This window comes from Zootoca vivipara, chromosome 2 (genome assembly GCF_963506605.1).
Source record: "Zootoca vivipara chromosome 2, rZooViv1.1, whole genome shotgun sequence".
Taxonomy (NCBI): domain Eukaryota; kingdom Metazoa; phylum Chordata; class Lepidosauria; order Squamata; family Lacertidae; genus Zootoca; species Zootoca vivipara.
In genome coordinates this window covers 95,781,802-95,795,337 of record NC_083277.1, presented here as the reverse complement: position 1 = coordinate 95,795,337, position 13,536 = coordinate 95,781,802, and the positions used below count along the sequence as shown (strand labels likewise).

General features: G+C 49.7%; 1 protein-coding gene across 3 annotated transcripts in view; it reads left to right on the top strand.

The window, feature by feature from the left end:
- Positions 1–922: 922 nt before the first annotated feature.
- The window catches only part of USP36 (ubiquitin specific peptidase 36), a 31,431-nt gene continuing 18,817 nt past the window's right edge, over positions 923–13,536 (top strand). Inside the window, exons 1-12 of one of the 3 annotated variants that reach the window (XM_035104204.2) lie at positions 923–1,550; positions 4,526–4,581; positions 5,654–5,972; positions 6,069–6,284; positions 8,447–8,557; positions 9,115–9,217; positions 9,566–9,633; positions 9,994–10,064; positions 11,156–11,238; positions 11,835–11,946; positions 12,229–12,369; positions 13,218–13,318. In XM_035104204.2, coding sequence (XP_034960095.2) covers positions 5,720–5,972; positions 6,069–6,284; positions 8,447–8,557; positions 9,115–9,217; positions 9,566–9,633; positions 9,994–10,064; positions 11,156–11,238; positions 11,835–11,946; positions 12,229–12,369; positions 13,218–13,318 — 1,259 coding nt within the window. In that variant the 5' untranslated portion in view covers positions 923–1,550; positions 4,526–4,581; positions 5,654–5,719. The remainder of the gene's footprint in view (positions 1,551–4,525; positions 4,582–5,653; positions 5,973–6,068; positions 6,285–8,446; positions 8,558–9,114; positions 9,218–9,565; positions 9,634–9,993; positions 10,065–11,155; positions 11,239–11,834; positions 11,947–12,228; positions 12,370–13,217; positions 13,319–13,536) is intronic. The other 2 variants (XM_035104205.2, XM_035104203.2) reach the window with 2 other exon arrangements.

Sequence of the window (13,536 nt, the reverse complement as noted above, 5' to 3'; positions counted from 1 at the left end):
GGTGTATAGTTGAACCTGGACCAGGGATGCCAACTCGAATAAAATATTGGAGGGAGGGCAGGTAAGCCCTGCCCCACATAATTGATTAAAACACTATTTCATTGCATAGTATTGTTACAGTCCACCCCAAACACTGTAGAGCCATTTTTGCCCTCAACCAGGGACTGTGCTTCTTTGGAGAATTGAAGACACCGTGGAGGCTGTTGTAGCTTTAAGGAATATGATTTATTTACAAATCTACACCTGAATATGGACGGAGGGAGTCCAGGCCTTACAAAAAGGTCATCTCAAGAGGGTCTTGTTCCCCACAGCAGTGCAGTACCGGAGTCCAACGCATCTCTCTTGCCTTCAGCCATCCTTTTTTCAGTTTTTCGAAGCCTGCTGAAGTCCCCAAACTCTTCCTGTGACATCATGCCCAGTTACTCAGGCAACCTTCCAAATCTCCTGTCTCTGTTCACACCTCAGGGTGAAGGGAAGGACAGTATTCTTCCATTGCCTGTATTGTTTCTGAATGGCCCTAGCCAAAATCTTACTATTTATTAATTTACAGGCTTTTGGGGGGGGGTCCCCCTAACGGAAACGTCTCTCTCCCACAAGTCACCACGGGAGCTCTTTTTATTTTGAAATTGTTATTTAGAGCTTTTCTGCCTTTTAGTTTTCCCTTTACAGTATTAATATTTTTCTCTGTCCAAATCTCTGTTCCTGCCTTGTCCCGGAAGCCGTAACAAATGGCTTAGCTAGTCAGCCTGGACCTAATTCTACATTTCCTCTAATTTTAGAATCTGGCAATAAAAACCCGCAGAGAAGAATAACTTAAGCATAAGACAGGAAAAAGAAATCTACCGTGACGTGCTTTTTGTTTGTTTTTTAACAAATAAGGTAAATCACGGAAAGCTCAAAAATACTGACGAGTTCCACCTACCCATCCACGCCCCCCACGCCACCGCGCGCAGAAGAAACCCCTTCACATTCACGCCCCAATTTATTTCATTTTTCTGCCCCTGCGAGGCACGTGGCAGGAAGTGCTACCCCCGCCCCGTCTCTGCGGGACACTGCGCTTTTTGGGTCCCTAATTCGTTTCTCCTCCAGTCACGCGCCATCCTCTGTGCCCAGCCCAGCCTAGCCTTTGATCTTTACTCATATATCTATGCAAAACAAACACAAACACACACTTATCTTTTTCTTTAAGGGGAGGGGGAAAAGAAGAATTATTTTTGCAGCGGACAAAAGGTAGCAGCTGCATTCGAGCAAGCGCAAAAGAGCCAAGACTTGGTCGAGGCGGCTGCCGCGCCAGCAAATGCCGGGAGGGCTACAGCAGGCGGCGCTGCCTTCCCGAAAGCGACTGCAGGGCGGGCTCCGTTGCGTCAGAGGGAAACGGGCAGGGCTCCTCTGCTTTCTCCACCCCTTTCGGGCGAGGATTGGGCCCGGCGCGGCGGCAGCACCACCAGCTGCGGCCTAGCAGCAGCAGCAGCCCCAGCTAAGCTCTTTCCTGCTCTCCGACGCGGCGTGGACACGTGGTTGTATGTCCGCGCACGCGGGTCCCCCGGATGGTGAGTGTGGGGCTAGGAAGGGGGGTGGCGAGGGGGGTCCTGGCCTGGGGTCCGGCAGCGGGGAGCGGAGACGAGCTTTCCTCCCCCCGTATTTAGTAAGGAGGTGAGCAGGAAAGCGCTTGGGTCGTGGTAGGGCGGCGGCGGCGGCTAGGTGAATCCGTGGGGTGGATCGGGGTTCTGAGTGGGTGTGGGCTGGGGGTTTGCCCACCTCCTTGCCTTGCCTCCCTTACGCCCGGGCTGCGTTGAAGAAGCAAACCTGGTGCCTCCGTCTCCAGTGCATTAGCCCGCTGCTGTTGCCTCTCGGTTTCTCTGGGCCGGGATGACCCGAACCGGCGCCCAAGCCTCGGGTTCTCATAAACAAGCCCCATATAGATCAGCCCCCCCCCCCCAGGCGCGAGCGGCGGGGCGCTGAGGAGGTTGCTATCTCTTCCACAACAAGGACTCCTCCGCTCTTGGCTGAGGGGCCCTGGGCACGATCTTCTTGGGCCCTTGAGAAAGCGCAAGGGTGTGGGTGCCCTTTGCACCAAGGCGGCGATTGCGTTCTGGGGCACCTTGGAAGCGGCTGCTGCTGCTGCTGCCGCCGGGTTAATAATGCTCAGCTTGTGGGGCGCGCGCGGGTGTTGGGGATGGAGATATAGCCTGTGTGCGCGGGCACCGCTTGCTGGGCGAAGGTGGCTGGGGCCTGTGCACGGTCTGGCGATGGAGAGCAAGGTGGGCTGGGCTCTCTCTTTCTCTCCTTGATAGACAAATCAGGAGGTGGGGGGCGCGCGTTCTTCTAGATCTGGGCCATAAAGCAGCCTTCACTTCTGCCTCCTGCTACATCCTGTTCTGCTGGCATTCTGATCCTCTCAATGGCCCTTGTTAATTCGCTATGTTCCTTGGGGGATGTCGGCTTGCTGAATCTCCACTGGGCTCCTCATCCCCATGCAAAGAGCTGAGGGTTTCTTTCCCTGAGCATATGTCTGCAACATAGCTACTCTGGGCGAAGCTCGTCTTCAACCATTACAATCTCCTCAAGCATCAGCTTTGCCTGCTTGCTCTTCAATCCCAAGGGCACACACAGGAGCACCCTTCTCTCGCCTCCGTACTATTTGTACCCTATATAAATGCCCTTGACTGCTGATGTGGATGCTGCTGCTTTGGCAAGAGTTAGCAGAGGCCTGCCGTGAATGGTGAGGGATTTGTCCCACATACAAAGCAATTCTCTTACCAGTCAGTTGCCAGCTATGACTTTCCCTATGCCCCCTTCCAAAGCAAGAGGTAGTTTTGCCCGTATAAGGTATTATTATTTATCCAATTTGCATATTGCCCTATGTACCCTTAGATCTTAGATCTTGTTCACAACAAGGTAAGTTGATGGAGCTGGAGTTCATCAAAAGCATGGAAGGGACTAACTAGGTATCTCCATCCTGCTGGGCACACGATGGTGCTAGGAATGAAGTATCATTGTGTAGGACCCATTTCAGCTCCTCTGGGAGAGAAAGACACCACTTAGTGCCTCCAGTGGCGGCTTCTTAGGCAATAACCGATAATGTAATAGCTGTTGTAGAAAGGTTCGATGTCATGGGAGCTTCAGGTGAGCATCATAACATGTGGAAGATGCTCGCTGGATGCCTTAGGAAACCTCCACATTAGTAACTGAAGAAAGTGAAGTCTCCCTACAATGAGCTAGCTACTTACTTATGTTAGCTGTCCCCATCTCCCCTAGATTGTATAGTGCAAGTATTATTTTTGTTGTTGAGCTGGGCAGAATAGTTGCAGCCTTTTGCATGAAGAGCTTCTATATGTACAGTACTTTATAGGACGCAGAGGAGGGTGTTTTAGTAGGACTTGTGTTGATGGAAGCCTCTCTCGTTATGAAGGCACTTAAAAGATGGGTACCAATGTTCTGAATTCTACTCTGTTGGGAGAGACACCTGCGGTTTCTATCGGGGGTGTTCTGCTTCTTCTGTTTACTAGTCAAACCTGAGTTCTGTCTAGGCCAGGCATCCCCAAACTTCGGCCCTCCAGATGTTTTTGGACTACAATTCCCATCTTCCCTGACCACTAGGGATGCACCCTAGCTAGGGATCATGGGAGTTGTAGGCCAAAACATCTGGAGGGCCGCAGTTTGGGGATGCCTGGCCTAGACAGAACTCAGGTGACACAGTAATTCTTCCTTACATTGTAGTGCTAACCTCCCTATCAGAGGAAGCGGCAAATCTCAAGCCTTCCAATTATATAGGTCTTCATAGGGATTGTTTGTTACAAACTATCTTGTGGCTAACATTGTTCCAGCAGTTGGAGAAAAACTAAAATATACAATCTTCCCTTTTGTAAACCAGTTCCCAATTTCACTGCAGACTATTTTGGGAGCTGGGCCATTTTTAAAGGCGTGGCCTATGGAATGCGGGGCACAAATATTTTTCTTAGTGATTTTGGGTGGGTAACTGATTCAGGGGAAATTAAATAGCAGGTGATCTTGGGTTACTGGGTAGGATGTTTATGTGGGAGAAATGGCAGTGTAATCCTAATCAGGTCTACTTGTAAGTAAACCCTGTTTAGTTCAAGGGGGCTTACTTCCAGGTATGGAGTCTTGGATCACAGCCCAAAATAATTTGAAGCTACTATAGAGGTGATTTGAGAGATAATCAGTGCAGGTAGCTGTAGGGCAATTTAATTGACCTGGAGCAGGATCTACTTAGGAGGTAATTGAATTGAAGAGGAACTGATTTGGGGTCATCTGGGGTAGAGTGAAAATGAATGGAAGAGTTTTATCTGGGGTGATTTGGATGGGTTGATTTGTCTTCTGTGACATTGCAAAGTTAAATTTGCATTGTATAGAAATAAAACCAGCATATGCAAACTTGTGTCTATGAACCTGGGCCCCAAATCCTTTAATCCACCTAGCCATAATGCTACTGCTTGACACCTTGTTAGAGTTTTAAGGGGCACCTTCACAGTGAACACTCTTAAGTCCTTGTTTGTCTTCTCAGGGCAGTCTTCTGCGTGTTGAGGAGTGGAGATTGTTGGGCCCAGCAAAAAAAGAGAGGTATGCTAAAGAGGTGCATACTTTGACACTGATTGAATTGCACTGATTGAATTGCAGAAAAGCAGGCCTGCTAGACTAGACTTGGGGTGTATTTATTTTGCAATTTTTAATCCATCAGACTTTCAAAGAAGTGAGTTTCTAGCTTGCATGATGAGAAAAAAAATTGATGTATGTATGAGCTCTGTTAGCTGCTGCAAATATAATAGGGTGTGTGTGTGTGTGTGTGTGTGTGTGTGTGTGTGTGTGTGTGTGTGATTTCAGGCCCAGGGGTTCACTTGTGGCCATTCAAGCTTCTCTAACTAGGCCTCAGGGCTCCCATCCCCAGACCATGTGCCTCACCTGCCCTGCTTCACACGTCTCTCCCCCCCCCTGCAATGTGTCCTTGATCTCTGATAATGCTTCTTGTTTACCTGGGATAGAGAAGATAGAGAAGCGTGTGCATTGAAACTAGCCTACTGTATGCAGGTAAAACGTACTGGCATTTGACACCCCCCCCCCCATGTTTTTCTTGTAGCAAGGAGACAGCATTGGTGTAGCTGCTCTTGCAAATTTATGCTGCTTAATCCCACCTTTGGGAAAATGGAATTTGTAGACACATTCCCTGCTTGCCCGATACAGAATACAGTTTGGAACGGTGTTGGAGCATTCTGAGTTAAATGCAGATTCCCTGGAAATGGCGTTTGAAATTGAATTGGTGGTGGCGGCGGTTTTATATATTGTGTTCTCGGTGTTTCATGACCCTTTAGAACAGGCATCCACAAACTGCGTCCGTCCAGATGTTTTGGCCTACAACTCCCATGTTCCCTAGCTAACAGGACCAGTGGTCAGGGAAGATGGGAATTGTAGTCCAAAACATCTGGAGGGCCGAAGTTTGGGGATGCCTGCTTTAGAAAATTAAAAAGAGTGCTTGCAGCCCCAAATGGGGAGACAGGAGTATTGTGAATAGAGATGGAGGCAGGAGGGTAAACAAAGGAGAATATTTGTCATAGTCAGCCTTGTAGGCTGCAGAAGTAAGGGGCTTGTGTGAGAGGCTTGTAGGGGGGAAAAATGGGTCAAATGCTTTCTTTTCCAGCTCTGCCCCACCGAGCAAAGTCCCCTTGCTAGCAGAGCAGCCTCTGCCACCCGCAAGTGATGCACCATGCCCATAGTGGACAAGCTGAAAGAAGCCCTCAAACCTGGGCGGAAGGACTCTGCTGACGATGGCGAACTGGGCAAGCTGTTGGCTGCCTCCGCCAAGAAGGTTTTGCTGCAGAAGATCGAGTTTGAACCAGCCTCCAAAAGCTTCTCCTACCAGCTGGAGACGCTGAAGAGCAAATACGTTCTGTTGAACCCCAAGACGGAAAACCCCAGCCGGCACAGGGGCTCTGAAGAGGGACCCATCCGGAAGCAAGGTGTGCCCGTATTCTGGGGGGAATGGTTCTGTGGGAATGGCGGTGCATGTGTGCCCGGCCTCGCTGACTTCCCCTGTTCTTCTTCCTCTCTGACAGGCGGTGAGCACACATTGGGAGGAGATGGAGTTCCAGCCCCGCAGAAGGTCCTCTTCCCTGTGGAGCGCCTCTCTCTGAAATGGGAGCGGGTGTACCGTGTCGGAGCCGGTCTCCACAACCTGGGCAACACTTGCTTCCTCAACTCCACCTTGCAGTGTCTGACGTACACCCCGCCTCTTGCCAATTACCTGCTTTCCAAGGAGCACAGCCGCAGTTGTGAGTGTGGGGCGTTGGATTGCATGGGGAATGGCTGGCGCCCCTTGGCAAAGCTTGCATGTCGTCTGTCTCTTTTCACTTAAGAGTTGCAGGTAGCAAAGGCTTCAGCTGCCCCCTGCTTTTCATCTCAGTGCCACTCTACTGAGGCTTTTATGAGGGGTGGGCCTGGAACAGCAATGCATAACGGCTCAGTCCTTCATGGTAGTAAAACGGGAGCACAGCGGCTAAGAAACTGAAATCGCAGTGCTTCTGGGTCAGATTTTGCCTGTGCCATAAACTGACCTTTGGTCAAGCTGTTCTCTTTTAACCTCATCCTCCCCATCTCTTGTATGGCTTTTATAATGCCCAGAACTACTTTTCAGGGTAGGGATACACATTATAAAAAGAGTGCAAGTGAAGTGCTTGTGACCACTTCAAGCTGCTATGCAGAAGCTTAAGTGTTACTATAACCCAGGCACCCTCAAACTTCGGCCCTCCAGATGTTTTGGACTACAATTCCCATCTTCCCCAACCACTGGTCTTGTTAGCTAGGGATCATGGGAGTTGTAGGCCAAAACATCTGGAGGGCCGCAGTTTGGGGATGCCTGGTATCCCCACTCCAAAATCCTGCACAAGAGAAATTGGACTCTGCCTCATCTTTCTGAGCTTTGGTTTTCTCACAGCCACAAAGAATCGTGTTCCATTATGCTACAACTCTGCTTGTTTTGCATTGGAAAGAACATTTACTCCATGCAGGGGCTAAAAATTTCTTATTCCGTCGTGTCCCCCTCTTTTCTGAAATGGTCTTGGGGTTTCAGGGAGGGGAGAAATTAAAACATTTTGGTTTGAAGCCTGCTTTTTGAATGGATTTCTTGTATGAGAAAATGCTTCCTGTGAATTTATAGTGCTAAGATATGCTTCCACTTGGGTGTGTTTGGAGAGAGGGGCTTGAACGATGGAGCATTATTTGGCCCTTGTTTCTCATGTTGTCAAAGTCTTGGGGCATCACTTGTCACAAGAGGGGGCTGTACTGTGCCCAGCCACAAGAAAGGGGTTGCATTATTATGTGAGCTTGAGGAGGGGGTTCTGCTTGAAACAGGATGCTGTTGGGAATGGGAAAAGATGGTGTGTGGATCCAAGGTCAAATAACAGGCAGTGCGCCTTGTCCCCTCCACAGAACTGTGTTCTGCAGCTGGCAGTTCCCTTGCAGCCCTGTGCACTCATGCTTGCAGTCAGTGCCTGGGAGGCTGTGCTAACAGCTGCAAAGGAGCAGAGCCAGCATTTGGGTGCACGAGAACTGCTGCTCTAAGCATCCGACTCATCCTTGTTAGAGGAGCGCTGACTCCTAGTTAGGGGAGTGGACCTGAATGGAGGGAAGCAGGTAGACAAAAGATGTCCCTCCAAAAAAGGGGGGGAGGGATGAGGAGGAGCCCTTTGGATTATGGCAAATACTGCTTTGCATCTGCTTGTCGGCTTGATGTCCAGGCTTGAGAAATCTCATGCATGGCTGTAGCATTTTGGTTACCTGACCGTCTCGGCCGAGTGGGCTGCTTTTCTGAGTACTTTATGATGTGCCTGCAATGGGGCTAGGAAGCTATTCCATGCATCTGAGAGTGGTCTGTTCATGTAAGCTATTCTAGCAAGGGATTGTTGATGCTAGCCATGGAGGAGATGCTTACACAAGCGATGGGGTTCCTGTGCCCCTCCAAATAATGTTGGGCTCCTAATCCCACCAGCCCCAGCTAGCACGGTCAGGGGTGATGGGAGCCCAACAGCATCTGTGGGGCCACGTGTTCCCCACCCCTAGCCTACAGGTAAGTGAAGGCTCTGCGCTCCAATTCAATTTGCGTATTGATTATATCAGGGAGTAGCTTTCCTTGTCACTTTAAATTGCCTCCAGCAGAGAAGAGGCAACTTTTTTCTTGATGCTTATGCAGCTACTTCTGCAGATGGTTAATCATGAAGCAAGAGCAGTTACATGGCCCTCAAAGCCCACCTTTCTCTTTCTTTTCCTTTGTCACCATTGGCCAGCAGGTTGTTTATTTAGCAGTGGCTGCCAAAATGCCCTTCTCCTAGGCTGAGCTCTTCTCGTGGCTTTTCTGTCTCCATGAGAGTTGCTCCGCCAGACCTTTGTGACCAGTGCAGCCTTTGCATGAATTCATTCCTGATCTCTTCTCTTGCAGGCCACCAGGGAGGCTTCTGCATGATGTGCGTTATGCAGAATCACATGATACAGGCTTTCGCCAACAGCGGCAATGCCATCAAGCCAGTGTCCTTCATCAGAGATCTCAAAAGTAAGCAGTGGAGGGAGCTTTGTTTTGATGAGGCTGAACAGCGCCGTTATGATGCATCTCACCAGTACATACAGGGAAAGGGGCCAAAGATCTCTTAGTTTGAAGTGTTGATGCGTGCGTGTGTTGGTGTATGCATGCCATGCACTGCACTGCACATGAAAAAGCCAGGTGCGCAGATCTCCCCATTGTGGAGCTGGAGACGTGGCAGCTGGGCGTGCAAATAAATAAATACATAAATAGATTTGAGGTATTTTTGGCGCTCCTTTCGTTTCTTTTAACCATCCAACTGAAGTTGCCCGTATTTAAGAAACTACAAAAGGGAGATTGAAATGCACTCTATGCTGTCCTCATCGGCATTTTGCTTAGTTATGTTGAGTTCTGCAGAATCTAGAAGGGCTTGGGGTTTTCGTGTGTGTGTGCGCGCCTGCTAATAAGCTTCATGTAATTCCTGTGCCCCGGTCAAGTGTCAGCGATGCCTGTTACCTTGGCATGAGCTTGACCTGCCCTGGGAGGGCACAGGAAGCCAAAATTCAGAGTCCTTTCCCTCCATCTGGCAGAGATTGCTCGTCACTTCCGCTTTGGCAGCCAAGAGGATGCTCACGAGTTCCTGCGCTACACCATTGATGCCATGCAGAAGGCCTGCCTCAATGGTTACACCAAGTATGCACAGCTCCCTGTCTCTGGTGTGGGGAGGGGCAGGGCTGTACTTTTTCACTGGGTCGCAAAGAGATGGGCAGGTTGAGATCTTGCCACCTCCCCCTGTTGTGCAAGTAGCTTCTTGGAAGCATGAACCTTCACAGGTGGAATGTGGGTGGGGGAGAGGGGGGCATGCTGGGTAAGTCGCCACTCAGCTAGCGGTAGTGGCTGCTTCTCCTTTACCCAAGGAAGCAAAAGCTAGTAGTCCTCCCTAGGGAGGAAAGCCCTAAGGGCTGCTTTTGTGTCCCTGCCACTGTTGAGGCCCCTTATTGCTTCACTCTCTCCTTAACCCTTGGCTGCTTTTCTTCCCAGGCTGGATCGCCAGACCCAGGCTACCACATTGGTGCACCAGATCTTTGGCGGCTACCTCCGATCTCGTGGTGAGCACACCTTTCACGCCCTTTATGCTTGAAGCGTTGACCAAGTCCTAGTGATAACTCTACAACTCCAGCTTTTCCTTCATTGCCCAGCTGCGCTTCTGCAATGCCCACCTGACTTGTGGGCGCACACAGCTGCCGATGTCCCAATACCGTGAGAGTTTCCTGTGGGCTTCCTTTGGCCTCTGCCCAGGTTTTGAAGAGGATATTGGGAATTGGGTGATTTAGCTGCTTCCCGTGCTGGTTTTGCTAGCTGCTGAGGTGGAAGCGTTGATGTCTCGGATGTCCCGTTGTGAAATATGACCTTGGCAGGCAGATGAGGCCATGAAGAGTAGGCAAGCAACTGTTCTGCTTTCTTTGCAGTGAAATGCTCCGTGTGCAAGAGTGTTTCGGACACTTACGACCCCTTCCTGGATGTGGCTTTGGAGATCAGGGTATGCCAGTGTTAAATCATCGCTTTCACCTTTTATTTCTTTTCAGTAGTAGGCCTAAAGAGGGACATAAGCTGACAGGGGATTTGCAAATGTGAACGGATTCATGGTGCTTTCCTACTTATACATGAGTGCTGTGTGTAGGGAGGCATTTAGTATGTAGCAAGCAAAAGGGGCATATAGGCACTCAGTTGCCTGTGCATGGCTGGTGTATAGAAAATGAAAATAATGGTGGGGTGGGTTGGGGAACCTGTGGCCCTCCAGATGTTGTTTGACTCCCCAACCAACATGGCCAATAGTGAGGGATGATGGGAGTTGTAGTCCAACAACATCTGGAGGGACAGAGGATCTCCATACGCTGGGCAGGAAGAGAAAAGGGCGTCCCATCTAAGCTAAGATAACAGTAGCCGGGGAGATAGTGGGTGAATGGAACCAATTCCTAAAGAACTAAAGAGACATCATTAATGATAAAAATAAAAATAATTTTATTGTTTATACACCGCCCATCTGTCTGGGTTTCCCCAGCTGCTCTTTTCAGAGTTCACCTGAGTGTAGCGGTGACTGGGAGCAGCCGCCGAGACCACATAACACCAGTCTTGAAAGACCTACGTTGGCTCCCAGTACTTTTCTGAGCACAATTCAAAGTGTTGGTGCTGACCTTTAAAGCCCTAAACAGCCTCGGTCCAGTATACCTGAAGGAGCGTCTCCACCTCCATCATTCTGTCCGGACACTGAGGTCCAGCGCCGAGGGCCTTCTGGCGGTTCCCTCGCTACGAGAAGCCAAGTTACAGGGAACCAGGCAGAGGGCCTTCTCGGTAGTAGCACCTGCCCTGTGGAACGCCCTCCCACCAGACGTCAAAGAGAAAAACAACTACCAGACTTTTAGAATACATCTGAAGGCAGCCCTGTTTAGGGAAGCTTTTAATGTTTAATCAATTATTGTATTTTAATATTTCTGTTGGAAGCCAAACAGAGTGGCTGGGGAAACCCAGCCAGATGGGCGGGGTATAAACAATAAATTATTATTATTATAGGTAACCTGAGCTTTAGGTGTGATTTCTGTATGAATGACCCTATTCTGTTTCTGATTACAGCAGACCGCCAACATCGTGCGGGCATTAGAGTTGTTTGTAAAGGCTGATGTGCTAAGTGGAGAGAATGCCTACATGTGTGCCAAGTGAGTTGCCTTCCTCTTGACCTATCCATCCGTCCTGTTTGGTACCTTTTCTTTTGCGCAATGACACCTTTATTTATCTTTTAAAAAAACAAAAACACAGAAGCATATTTCTAGAATGGAAGTGCTAACTTATGGGGTCAGGCAAATCTGTTCTGCTCCACAGCTTCAGTAACTGCTGACTCACTCTTAAAAAAAAAACTGTAGGAAAAAGAAAAGGGAGGGGGACTAGGCTCACCTCTTAGCTATTTCTAAAGTGGTGATTTGGGTTGGTGGTGGGAATAATGAAGCAGAAGAGAAGCTTGGGTATGTATCTTCACAGTGTGGGGTATTTTTTAATTTGGTGCATCTGCCTTCTACTTGAAACCAAGCCATTTCCCTGATGGTTTCGAGGCCGCCTGCAGGGCAAAGGATGCTAGCTTCAAATGCAGGGAAAGACTTAAAAGCCTTCCCACCCCCGGTCTCGTGAGGAGGCAATTGTGCAGCTGCATAGCAGGAGGGGGGAGTTCTCAGGGCATCCCCCGTTTTCACTGAGCCTTGCAACGAGGAGCCAGACTGAGTGCATGCCCACCGTTGATCTTTCCTCTTCTCTGTGACAGGTGCAAAAAGAAGGTGCCAGCCACCAAGCGCTTCACCATCCACCGGCCGTCCAACGTCCTCACCATCTCACTCAAGCGCTTTGCTAACTTCAGCGGGGGCAAGATCTCCAAGGTGCGTGGCGATCTGGAAAGTGGGGAGGGGGCACGAAGACGTCCCTTCTCCCCTGGAAGAGGGTTTGGAGGAGCGTGCTTGCCTGCTGTCTTTCTGACCTCATGCCAAGCCTTTTAAGGGTGGCTTTCTTAAGAGCGTAGATGTTTCCAAATACTGTCAGCCTAGGGACCACTCGTGTTTCCTGGATGAGACGCTGTGTTTGTTTTTCCTGTTTACGCACCAGCATTCTCCCCTAAGAGCATGGGACAAATCCCCATGGATGCTTTCCCTTTTCCCTTGCAGGATGTCGGCTACCCTGAGTTCCTGAATATCCGCCCCTACATGTCTCAGAGCAACGGTGACCCTGTCATGTATGGCCTCTATGCTGTGCTGGTACATTCAGGATACAGCTGCCATGCGGGGCATTACTACTGCTACGTCAAGGTGAGTCCTTTCGTCTGTCGTCAAAGGGCAGCCCTGCCAGTGGAGAGGGGTGCTTTGCACCCCAGGCTGTGGGGTGGTAACGTGAAGCATTGGCAAGCATCAGTGTGGAAGGCTGAACTGCGTGAATGCTCTTCAGAACCCAGCTGGGTTTAAGTGGGTCTAGCTATCTTGCTTGGAATTCCTGCTATCTCACTTTGGCTCCCTGCTGGCATTCGGAGTGGCCAGGCTTTTAATGCTGCTGTCTCCAGAGGTTCAACAGCAAAGAATCCTGGTGATTGCAGATGGTCTATCTCTGGAGCTCTGATGTTCATGTCCAAATGTTGTAAGTTGGCTGGAAGTTGTAGGAGGCAGCCTGCTGGAAAAACATTCTCTTATCTCTAGCACAAGAATTATCCAACTAGGTTTATTGACCTAGTTGGTATTATTCCTACCCAGAGAAGCCAGCCAGATGGCAAAGGGGAACTTTAGAAGTGGGGTGACTAACCTCCCTAGGGTTAGTCTCCAGCACTTGGTATTGTTATCAGTGCATGTGGATGTTGGATTCCTGGCTATCGTGACTTGCAGCCACTGGTATATCTATTCATGAATTTATCTGGTCCAGTGTTTCCCAAACCTGGGTGTCCGGCTGTTTACGGACTGCAATTCCCATCATCCCTGACTTCTGGACTTGCTAGCTAGGGATGATGGGAGTTGTAGTCCCAAAACAGCTGGAGACCCAGGTTTGGGAAACACTGACCTAGTCCCTTTTTTCAATGGACCTTTGATGGTGTGGAGTAGGTTCTTCCCCTCCTGCTGAACTTCTGTGCTGTGTTGTAGCTACAAATCCTCCTTCCTCTTCCCATTTTCAGGCTAGTAATGGGCAGTGGTACCAGATGAACGACTCGATGGTGCATTCAAGCAACATCAAAGTTGTGCTCAATCAACAGGCATATGTGCTTTTCTATCTTCGGTAAGTGAGGCACGGTATGGGACCTGCTGTTGGCAGCCTCTCTTCATGCCTGTTCCTTGGGGTGCCCTTCAATCCCCCCCATCACCTTTCTGCTGATCAAGTGGAGTGGAGAGGAGCAGAAGTCCATTTTTTTTTAATGGAGGGAGGAACAGGCTGGGGTGAACTGGGGGCGGTGATAATAACACGGTTGTTGCTAATGCTGGGAAGACCCTTGCCAT